Raw genomic sequence first — 12,431 nt, 5'->3', positions numbered from 1 at the left:
ACTTGTAATTTTAACAGCCTGCCCTGCCCCCTTTGTGTCCCAATAAGCAGCATCAATATGACTGATTGGAGGGCAGGTGAGTGGTGCTGCCTCATCAGGCTGTCGGCTAATGCTTGTGAAGTTGTACAACTAGTTTAATCTCTTTGGTCTTCACTCAGATGGATGCTTTCTCCTTGCAAGTTCTAATTCCTTTCACCTTTGTAACTTGTCTTTCTAATGAAGGAATCTTTGGGAAATACCTCTGCTTATCTATGTATGCCTTGTGCTGTTATTACTACTATTAGTAACAGTACCAACAACAAACTGCCTGTTGCTTAGCTGCCATTTGTTCCACCCAAAATGAACTAAAAGCTTCTGCATTGCTGTGCTCATTAATTCAAGCCCTAAATTAAGCGAAATCTCTTCTATTTGTCCTTAATAGTGGAAATACTTAATTACATCCTTTTCATGTTATCAAGTTAATAAATAGCTACAATTATTCAGAGGGATTCATAAATGTGAACAAAAAACATCTCTAATTATAGAATGCAGTTGGAAAACACTTTTTATATAGCTATTTTGCATGTCATGTGTTACACATTACATTAGTCAGTGAATGATTCAGGTTCAATCCATCAAGATGTTGAATGGGACGGGACAGCTTCCATTCTTTGGGATTTAACTTGTATAAGAACGCATTGGTTTGTGCTCTAAAATTATAATGCATGATAACCTACTAAACTTCAGAAAGTGCAGAAATTGTGTGATTATCTTTGTGAACACAGCAAGTATGCTTGATCTACAGAATTATTTATAACTACTTATAACTAGTTGAGCTAATGATTTGTGTTCTACAACAGGGGTTCTCAAACTTTCTGCCCCTGAGACACACGTGAGGTGGTTGACTACTACACAGAATGATGGTGCAGAGAGAGAGAGATTCAGTCACAAATGGTGTCAGTTGAAGGCAGAGTTTGGCATAATTAGCTGGCAGTTGCGGACTTCCCTTTCCACTGATACCTAATTCATCTTTGAAAATTGCTAAATTCTTTGCCACAGCATTTTCCTTGTGACAAGGAGTTTTGTAGTTCAGTATTGTGATACAGCCTCCCCATTTTAGGCAGTATTTGCTTATCCAGAGGCTTTAAGAGGGTTAAAACACACCCACACCCACACACCCACACACCCACCCACACACACACACACACTTTCCACCCCAATTTCCCCTTTAAAGTACTTTGCTATCCATCATTTTGCTCTGTCCCAGCTCCTGCCAACCTAGCAATTCGAAAGCACGCCAGTGCAAGTAGATAAATAGGTACTGCTGTGGCAGGAAGGTAAATGGCATTTCTGTGCACTCTGGCACTCATCAGGGTCCTCCATGTGCCAGTATTTGTTTAGTCATGCTGGCCACATGACCCAGAAAGCCGTCTGTGGAGAAATGCCTACTCTCTAATCCTGAAGTGAGATGAGCGCCACAAACCGCATTGTCGCCTTTGACTAGACTTAACCGTCTAGGGGTCCTTTACTTTACCTTTACCTTTTATCCATCTCCTGCAATTTCTTCTCCTATTTTCCTGCCTCATCTTCTGCCTTTTGCCCACCTCCTCAGACACCCTCCCTCCCTCCCTGGTCTTTGTACACCCACTTCTTCTCATAACAGCTTTCCTCTCTGACTCTCTCCATTTCTATACCAACTTTGCTCATTTCCTTCAACTCCTCCTATAGCCCTTTCCTTTCACAAGAGGGATACCTTCATTTCCTCCTCTTCCTCCAAAGTTCTGTCTCCTGACTGCTTAGCATTCTACAGATTTTTTTAAAAAGTAAACAAACACACCACTTTAATGTGTGTGTGTGTGTGTGTGTGTGTGTGTAGACACTGTGATGTAGGTAGCAACACTACCATACCTACTGATAGGTCTACTCTTGCTCTCAGTGCTCCCCCTTCTGCTTTCCCCCGAATGAATCCTGAGTAAATAATATCTGAATTCACCGGTGTGTAACGGCTTTATTTTATAACTGGGACATAAAAGGGCGGGCTGCATGCTTCTCTTCAGACAGACATTCAAATAATAAAAAGCAGAGGCAGAATGAAGCATTCCTCCAGTCCCCATGCAGTGCTCTGTTGCATCTGGATGCTACAGCCTGAAAGACAAAGAGGGTATCAACCTCCACTACATGTTTGTCTCTCGCTCCCTGTCTTTAGAAACTAACTAGGTGTGCTTGAGAGTTTGGATGAATACTTCAGTGTAATTTTATATAATTTCATGTTGCCGTGTAAATCTCTTTTATAGGTCTCTTTAGATGGAATTTAACGCGGCAGAAACCTTGTCACCAGAAGGATTAATGTCTGCATTAGCATTTCGGCAATAAAAAAAAACTCCGAAGCCGAGTGGTGGAGGCCCACGGACAGCCTTAAACCTGGATTCTTCAGCTCGACATTCACCGTTGGAGTTTTTAATTGCTTGCTGTAGGGAAACCATCGCCAATGCTTACAAGGAACTGCTTATCCCTGGTTCTCTGGGTCCTATTCGATGGAGGTCTCTTAAAGCCACTTCATCCACAACCACAACAGACTTTAGAAGGTGAGCTGAGGGGAAATGTTGTCACAGCACCAGAGAGGAGGACACCCGCCGTGCGGGTCAAGCGAGGCTGGGTGTGGAATCAGTTCTTTGTGTTGGAAGAATACATGGGCTCCGAACCCCAGTACGTGGGAAAGGTAAATGTTTAGTCTTCTAAAAAGCTCAGTGGGCTAAATGAATTATGTTATATGGAAGAAGTACGTGCGTTTTAACAGTACAATCCTATACTCAGAAGTGAGCCCCAGTGAGTTCAGTGGGACCTGCTCCCAGGTAACTATAGGATTGCAGCTTAAATCTTCCAAATTCTACAGAAGTCGAACGTCCAACATGGCTTCTGTGGCTTCCGATTGAGTGCAGGAAGCTCCTGCAGCCAATCGGAAGCCATGCTTTGGTTTTTGAATGGTTTCAGGAGCCGAACGGACTCCTCAAACAGATTAAGTTTGAGAGCCAAGGTACCACTGTACATTGTAGTCTGACTTTTATGAGATCGTGGTTTCGGATGTCGTGTTTTTATACAGAATTGTTGACATTGGTTTTCTGTGGCTTAAAAAGGAACCTATCAACAGTCACAGAAGATATAGTAAGCAATCTTTGAAGGATAGGTTCCTAGAATGAGTTGTTTTCGTTTTAGACTAAGTAAAAACTAGTCCTAAATAGCAGGGCCACTGCACACCCACACAGGGAAGGCAAATCATTTTGCTGATGCAGATATTGTCTCTGGATTGTGTCTGAAACCACCATGTGATGACCGTGGGCCTGGCACAGGGTCTATTGAATTCCTGGCCAGCTCTGTCCCTCCATCCCTCAAGAATTCCCCATTTCAAGGTTTTCTGCAGGCTGCCACCCATGAGTGACCACAGCACTTCCAACCAGGTAGAATTGGGTGTTCCACACTGGTGGAGGCAGGCAGGACTGAGCAGAGGACATCCTCTGCCCAATCTACCACCGCTTCAGCAAAAGCGATTTGGATTTCAGCCTTAACATGTTTAGATAAGCTTCAGAATTTGCTTTGCCAATTCATACAACAAAGCTTCTGTGCGAATGTTTAATTTTCAGAAATGTCTTGGAACGTGCTTGTGTGGAAAATTCATGTTCATATTTATTCGTCTATATGCTGAGTTTAAATTGCTGTGGTTCCCACCCCCACCCCCCAATGACCCCTGATTGCACAAATAGCAAGTGTATTACACTTTAATTATTATGTTGGCTTGTCAAGAGTACTTTTCCCATGCCCATTTTAAAGACTCGGGATGCCTCCCTAAATGCACTGTTGCATCTTTCTGGATAAATAATGTATGGCGCTTTGTGTCAGGAGAACCAGCTTGGCACGGTTTGGAAGTGGCACAGCAATTCTTGGGTCTAGATTAGGTGATAGTGAAAAGCAGTAATGATTGTAGAATCAAAGATCCAATAGAAAGCAGTAATAAAAAGGACCCTCCCGAAAGCTAAGTCCAGTCAAAGGCGCCTATGGCCAGACATGGCCAGCATGGCCAGCATGACTGAACTGTTTCTGGCACAACGGGACACTGTGATGGAAACAGAGTGCATGGAAATGTCGATTATGTCCCCACCACCTATATATCTACTTACGTGGGCATGCTTTTGAACTGCTAGGCTGACAGAAGGTGGGACAGAGCAATGGGAGCTCACCCTGTCATGGGGATTTGAACTGCCAAGCTTCCGATCAGCAACCCCAAGAGGCTCAGTGGTTTAGACCCCAGAAAGCAGTAATACATTGCCATTGGTCTACATCCATATTGAGCTGCTTCAATCTCAATTTAAGAGTGTCATAATGATCCACATGATAGGGCGCTTGTTGAAAGGAAAGGGTGCCTCTATTTTGCCAATTTCGGCTATCTTTTAAAGTATTGTAATGTATTTCGCCCTTAAACTTACATGACATCTTTCTTCCGGCATAGAACCCAAGGCAGTGTACACATGGTTCCTAGGCTCTCCCATTCAGACACTGACCCCATCCAGACCTGCTTTGCTTCAGCCTCAAAATGTATTCAAACTATACTTTGTATTCAGTCTAGCTTCTATAGTTTTGTAAAGCAATTCAGAATTATTTACTGGAAGAAGAAGAAAAAAGGCTCTGTTTCTATAACTCTAAAAGATTTGTTATAGGAGATATTATTACATTCACTGTGCCTTCTGACCCCTTACCTTCCTTGCAACTTTTCTGTTGTGCTAAGTGACCTTGAAAGGTTAATCTGACATGGTGGATCCTTTTGTATGGTTTCTGTTTATTTAAGTAGCATGTGTGAATGAGGAAGGAGAGCTAGCTGGGATTGCATTCCTGTTTTGCAAATAATTTCCTATACATATTTGTGAGAGCTATTGTGCATGTCTGTGTGAGTCTTAGGAAGCAAAATGGTAGTTTCATCTGAGCAGAATAAGCTTTACTGTAACTCCCATTTTGTGTATTTCATCAAAAGTATCTGTGTAACTGAATGGTATGCTAGAATTCAGAGGCAGTTTCCAGTGTCATATTCCCTGCCTGTCATTCTTATTCATTTGCATGCACACTCACACAGAGAGAACTGACTTGGCTTTCGGTGAGGTAGAAAGAAAGCAATAATACATCAGAGATGCAAAGATCTCCACAACTAGATCTTGAGAGGGACATTTCATCCCTCACAATTCAAGAAATGACATGAGTCTGAGCAGGAAGTCATGGTGGATGCAAAGTGTTTCTATTCTATCCTTTGATCACCCTACAACAGATTGTGTCATAGCCATATATATTTTTTTCCCCTACTTCATCATATGACTATAGATTCTTTCTTCCTCAGTTAGGTAAACTGCACATTTTAGTGTGACTTTCACTAATTATAGTAAGACATAATTCATTCAGTTTGCATTTTAGTTCAGAACTACCAAATCTGCATTTCACAGAGCAATACTTGAACCAAACCAATACACAAACCCTTCCACATTCACACTTCTCTAAAATTTGTGATGCAGTTCCCCAGTCAAAGAATGCATGCAGAAATGTTTATATCAGAGAAAAGTGCATGCAAATTTGTGTACAAAACAATTTTTTTCTACGTTTACAAAAATGCATTCTGTTAAAGTAAAATTATTTGAGAAAATGTGTTTTCTTGGCAAAAAGTTTGCATATTAGAAGATGTGCATACAAAAATCAAATCAATGTTCATGCAGCCTTTTAAAATATATATATATATCCAAACATATGCAGAAATGGGACAAACCGATGTTAAGACTAGGAAACAGAAGCAGAAGGAAACAGAAATTGACAGATCTTTCTATCCCTAATTATACCCCTTAAATCTGCGTTAGTGGGTATCCTGCAGGTTCGCATACAGCACAACGCCATGTACAATGTATAAGAACTCTAAGAAATAGAATAATGTACTCCTTGAGGAATATTGCCCTTGCCCCACATAGCTGACAGTTAGTGCTCGAGACAACCAAGGAAAAAGAATAAAGGCCAAACCATACATTGTAGTCGATGTGAGGCTGCTATCCAAACTGACAGACCCATGTCGCGTTCTCCCCTCACTTCTTGTTACATGCAGCTTCATTTATCTTGTGACAAGTCATTGTCACGCCATGCATTTCCATGGCCCTGCTCCATGCCATTGGCCTTACCGTATTGGTTGCCCCGGTGTGACATGGCAATTGAAGCATACAATTTAAGGATGCTGCATCGCAGGGAAAGTGAAAATACATTATGCAAAGACAAAGGAGAGAACATGACCTGGGGTGTTGTTTTCAGCAGTACCCAGGCCTGTGCAGCGGGTCAGTGGGGTCAGAAAACTACATTTACCCTGTGCCTCAAAGGGCTAAACTGGTTGGTGCTCCCCACCAGGGGCCTGCCAAGAAGTCCCTGTGCCTCCCTGTCAACCAGGTACTCCCACCCTGGGCCTCAGAGACGTTCTGCATGGGTGTGGCAGTAGTCATACCTTGGTTCTCAAACGCCTTGGTATTTGTACGTTTTGGCTCCCAACCACTAAAAACCCGGAAGTAAGTGTTCCAGTTTTTGAACATTTTTTGGAAGCCGAACATCCAACGCAGCTTCTGCTTGAGTGCAGGAAGCTCCTGCAGCCAATCGGAAGCCGCACCTTGGTTTTCAAACGTTTCGTAAGTCGAACGGACTTCCGGAATGGATTACGTTCGAGAACCAAGGTACGAATGTTGTCCTACGCCCACCGTAATGTCTAGTTTGGTGCTAAGGAATCTTCTAACCTGGAATTATTTGTGGTGGTGTGAGCTCATGGGCTCCTTGTGGGTGTAAGCATTTTAATGTCACTGTGATATGGGGAGAGGTAAGTCCTGGCTGAAGCTGTACATTTATTATAATAGAGCTTTGTTCTTAGCTGAAGTCTCAGCATGCTGTAGATATTACAAGAATCTTTAGTTTGGTTCATGGGGGTGGATTCCTGAATTCTTATTCCTCTACTTCATAGGTGTTTTTGTGTTTGTGTGTGTGCCAGTTTCCAGACTCCACAAAGATGGCTGGCTCACGTAAGAGTTGTATCCACTAATGTTCTGTGTGCCTCTAAACAATTAAGACAGGCATGAGGACCAGCTATATTAGGCTATATATCAGATTAACATGGCTCAATTGTTACTTAGATATTTTTTTTTTTAATGGGAGGGGGAAGTCGTAATGATGAAAGAATCTTCTGCCGCACAGGCTGCATGGGTGTAATTTCACTTTAAGATAAGTGATATTGTTGCATCCTTGAGCACTAAGCGCACACTTTTAAGCAAATGTGTCCCTAGTGTGCCGCTTCTACCCAGATGATAAAAATAAAATATGGAAGGAGCTGGATGATAGAATGCCGAATAACGAATGCATAACGGATACTTCATTAACAAGGAGGCAGGAAGCATGGGCTGTGAGTATGAAAACTGTGCCTGTTGAACAGCTACTGGACTGACATTTATAGCTGACTTCATCAAAGGAAGATTTATACCGGCAGAAGTTTGCTGCTGCATCCAGCTCCTAAGGTCAAAGGAATGATTTTCTCCCTTCCCCCCACACACCTCTTTTGGTAATTATTTATCTGCATGATTTCCTTAAATAAGTAACAGGTTGTTGTTCCCAACTACAGCAATATATATGCAAATGACTGGTCCAATCATATAGAGTGCATTTGTTGCTAAATTCACACTATGGCTGTTGTTAAACATCAGCAAATAGTGCACACCACAATGAATTTCTACCACTTCTTCCTGCATGGCATGTCACAAGTGATATTTTCTGACACGAGAGAGAGGATCAGTGATAGATTTAAATGGTTTTGTAAGGATTTGTTGATGAATAAGGATGAACTGCATGGATGGGGGAAAGACACTGGACTGATGGAGATGGGGGAGAAATTTGATTCGGTTCACGTTCAAAGGTGAACCTGCTTAATTTGTACTTTCCAAAACAATATTGACCTGAAACACAGCCATCCTTCAAAAGTGACACTTGCGATACAATTCTGCAGCCAAGTAATGTATACAAGGATGCATTTTGCTACGGTAAAGTTTGCACATATAAACATGTGCATATTGGGATAACTTTGCTTTAAAATCCTGAGGACTTTTTGCAAATTGATGGGGAAATTTGGAGATCTGAACTTGGAAAACGAGATGCTGAGAGAAACCAAAATTGACAGATTCACGGGAAACCCATGTCTTTCCTCCCTGAATCAGAGTAGGGGACAATGGAGTATTGGGTGGAGGGTGCTTAAACCTTCCCCAACCAGTTGCTTCCCACACCTAAGATGCAAAATTTTGAAGTGCAGGCATTTACTACGATGAGTGTAATTCTGACCTAAGACATAAACCGAGGTGTGTTTACTGTTGCAGGCAGTAAAAGGGACAGAGTTTTGTACATATTCTTACGCAAAACATGGTCCAGAAGCCAGCAGCCCCTACATACTTGCTAGTCAGACGATGTCACATTTTACTAATTGGTGCATACTTGCCAACTGATAAAATTAGAATTAAACAACTTATATGTGTATTTATCCATCCCATATTAAATTTGCCAAATGTCCAATTCCAAATTCCATCCAATGCAGCTCTTGCAAAGGGTTATTATTATTGCAGTATTATTAGTATTATTGGTAAAAATTCTTCCGAATGAAAAGCTATGAATTTTTATTTTTATAAATGAACCACTACTTTCCTGCAGAGGCCTAAAGATACTGTATGTGCATAAGATTCTTTAAGGCAAACAAAAATGTATGCAGCTGTTTGGATTTTGGGTGCAAGCAAACTCCAGTAAAACCCAAGAAAACTTGGTCACTGATTGCTATGAAAGTTAGATTTCACCCATACTTGTCTTGCCATTACATTTCATATGTGTTGTGTTGTCAAAAATGTACACTTTTCAATGTTGCATTTGTTTGTTTGTTTTAAAAATAGCAATTCCTTACCCCAGACTCTGATCAGGCTATCGTGGCGTGCTATTCTGACAGGTGCAGTGATCGTTCCATGACTTATTATAGAACTGCAGCACTAACAATATCAGTGTAATTTATAAATAGGGCTTTAATGGGACCTATTAAATCAGCCGCCAATTTCACTAAACATTTTGGGATGACTAGTTAATTTTGGAAGCCACCTGGAAGAGCACTGGAGAGTTTTACAGCAGACATGTCAGATGCTATCAGCCCAAACTCTCAATCCATTTTATGCTGGCTCCCCCCCCCCCCCCGCCCCGGGAGAGTATCTTAAAAAGTGTCAGGTTGCAGAAACTGATGGGGATTAGGCAAGTTCATGGTGAGAGAGTCTGAAATAGTGCTTGAGGTTGACACTTTCAAACCCATCACTAAAAATCCTTATGACAGTCCGCTTGGGCCATTGTAACCTAAGCTGTAAATCAAAGTGCCTTATGCCTTCATATTATATCAGAATATGGGATTGTGAAGGAAATATTTCAGCTTTACAGGCGAGAGTCAGACACCCTTTAAACCCACTTGGGCAAGAGGAGATCTAAACTGTTTCCCTCCCCCCTCAACAATTGGGCTTAATTCTGTTTAGAATTACTACTTTTTGTGCTGGTTTGGGGAGTGTAAAACTAGTAGTCACATTTGCACAAACAAATCTCAGTTTAATGAATGAGATATAAGCTGCCTTTTGGCTCCCCATTTCACTTCTCCATGCATACAAGTTTGTGAGCAAGGCAGGAAGAAGCAGCAGTAACACATAGCTTCCCATTACAGCTGAACTAATGTTCTCCAAAGTAACTGGGATCTGGAAGCCAGTTTCCATGGCTTCATATTCTGGCTTGCTTAGATGCTGTTAACCATAGTTTCCTGGTTCTGATGTAACAGGAAGACATGGTTAACTATTGATCCATTGCCTGTTTCACCTCCATCGGGGTGGAAGAAAGTGGCTGTGCATCATGAATATCTCTGCTTATTAAGCCAGGATTTGACTGTGCAAATATGGCTGCTGTTACGGATATCAGTAACCTATACTTCCTGAATTGATAGGAGTCAACAAACACACACCTCTCTCAGCATTGTGGGAAGCTACGACAGGCCAGAGTGGGTCAAGCATAGGGTTGCCATGCATCCGGAATTTCCCAGACATAGCTGGTAGTTGGCCGTTGGAAACAGTGTCCATGTGGAAATCGCTGGAACATCTGGAAAAATCCGGACGTATGGCAACCCATGTCGGCAGTGTTGTTGTTGGCGATTTCCCTTTAAAAATAGCTCATAAACTTTATTTCCCCCTGAGATTTTGCAAAAAAAGGTTTCCCTCCACTTTTTGAAATATGGCAATGGATAGGGTTGTGAGCAAAATGTCAATGAAACCAAACCTTTGTAGTGAATTTTCACCATAGGTAAAACAAGTTGAGGTTGATAAGGCTGATAAAATTCCTTCAGGCATGTTGTTTTGTACATTTCAGAGTTAAGGACTGGGTTCATGCCAGAAGAGATGTTGAAACAGGTGAAGGAGCATGGGGCATATGAAGTCCTAGTGAAAACTGGACTCAAGAGTCTTGTGACTGAAAGCGAAGCTCAGTGCCCCCTCCATTTCCATGAATAGGACAGAGTATACTGTCCTTTCCCTTCCTGCCTTTTAACCTGTCACATGTATTGCCGCTGCTGCTGCTTTATTTTGCTCATGCTGAGGGAATGTTTTGCTGAGGGAATGTTTTGCAAAGTAGGTTTCACGTAGGTTTGGAGATGTGTTGTATCTGCTGTTGGTAAGGCTTCTATCAGCAGAATTGGGAGGGGTGTGTGTGTGTGTGTGTGTGTGATCCATCTGTTCTCAAGCTTTCACATGTCTGAATCTACTCTGGCATGTTGGGAGACACCTCACCCCAAGCAGATTTCATGGAGCTGCAGGGGGAAGAGAGAATAGCAGGAATTTGGTTCATACACTGCCCCCCAGTCTGCTGACCATAAATTCAGTGGGTGCAATTTCCCCCATGCCTGTATCACCTTACTGGGGAAAACTGTGTGTCAATACTATTTTGGGAATGGACTCAGATTCTGACATTTATTCTGATTGCAGCCTATGTGCTATTGAACCATAGCGCAGAGCTATGCTAATTTTCTCCACTGTTAATGTTCTTATAAGGGGTTTATCCCACTCAACTCTAGATGCAACTTGAAAACAGCTGCTTCTAAAAGAAACAGAAAATAGCAGTCTGGTGTTCCTACTATTCATATGCATGATGTCAAGTTTCAAAGATAGACAACAGATGATGCTTCGTGGGCTATTGCTTTAAACATATGTTCAATCAGTCCTTTGAGAAGGACATTACAGTTGTTCAGTTGTTGGCTCTGGAGTGAACACTGCAAATTAGATCTAATGAGCAGTTGTTTTAATACTCTGTCAGAGATGGGCAAAATCACTTGGTTCCTCTCTGGAAAGGTTTCCATGTACCCAGAACTCTGCATAATGAGATGGCTGAAGTGCCTGGACCCAACCTGGAGTCAAGAGAATCCCTAGAATGGTCATTATGGAAAGCCCCTTCCGCCCTTAGAAAAGGAAGGGGGTTGCAGTGAAGCACGAGCCCTCCATGTGCGCAGGGGATGCTTGCACCCCCTGGCGCTATTGGGCGAGCTCTGGGTGTGGTGCCCAGCTGGCTGGCCAACCGGCGCAGCCGGCTAGGGCGTGCCCACTGCACTTAAGTGGGCTCGCAGCCAGAGCTCGCCCTCTTTCTCCTGGGCTCCCGATCGTTCCTGGACTGCCAGCACGTCGTACTGGAGTCGGATATAGTCTAGTTGGATCCAATGCCTAAAGCCAATACCACTCAACATCCGGAACCAATAAAGTTGTGGCCTTTTATTGTCCATTTAACCTTATTTACGGTGTCTTGTGTCTTTATTCACGGGAGGGATTGGGATATCGACATGCAATCACCGACACATAAAACAGCACATCAAACTTCTGACGTGTCAAATGACAATGCAGGTGAATAGCATTAGAAATATACAAAATGCCCCACCTTTAAAGCCTTAAAAAGCTCATGTTCAGAATGCTTAAAATACTGTCTCTACCCTTATGAGACTTCCCAGTGCCCAATCTCTGATAACATCTAGAGAGCATCTCTCTTTGATGTATTTCTGGTGGGAACACAAAAAGGGGGCTTCTCCCTGGTGGTGGAAGTCCCTACCCAATAATAATGTGTCTGTTCTGCACTATGTGATGTTAGAGATTTCAAAGTGCCTACGTGCAGAAAGTCAGCTTATCACCTCTGTAGCAATTACCAGTTCTCTGTAGCAATTACCAGTTGGCAGAAAGCCAAGATCTGCTCTCTCTTCAGACCCTTAGCAACAGCCTGTGATTGGTCAATGAATTCCTAAAGAATGAGCTCTGTGTGAGAGCTGTGTGGTTGGTTGTTAGTGGTGTACTGAAGGTTGAGAGAGAGAGAGACAGAGAGGA

The 12,431-nt window shown here is 42.4% G+C and overlaps 1 protein-coding gene across 2 annotated transcripts in view; it reads left to right on the top strand.

The window, feature by feature from the left end:
- The window catches only part of CDH12 (cadherin 12), a 243,202-nt gene that overhangs the window by 93,502 nt on the left and 137,269 nt on the right, over nucleotides 1–12,431 (top strand). Inside the window, exon 2 of one of the 2 annotated variants that reach the window (XM_033154396.1) lies at nucleotides 2,274–2,698. The exons of the other annotated variant lie outside the window; for it this stretch is intronic. Coding sequence (XP_033010287.1) covers nucleotides 2,468–2,698 — 231 coding nt within the window. The 5' untranslated portion in view covers nucleotides 2,274–2,467. The remainder of the gene's footprint in view (nucleotides 1–2,273; nucleotides 2,699–12,431) is intronic. 2 annotated transcript variants of the gene reach the window in all.

Source organism: Lacerta agilis, chromosome 7 (genome assembly GCF_009819535.1).
Source record: "Lacerta agilis isolate rLacAgi1 chromosome 7, rLacAgi1.pri, whole genome shotgun sequence".
NCBI classification, from domain to species: Eukaryota; Metazoa; Chordata; class Lepidosauria; order Squamata; family Lacertidae; genus Lacerta; species Lacerta agilis.
The sequence above is the reverse complement of the archived record's forward strand: the minus strand, read 5'-3'. Positions and strand labels throughout refer to the sequence as shown.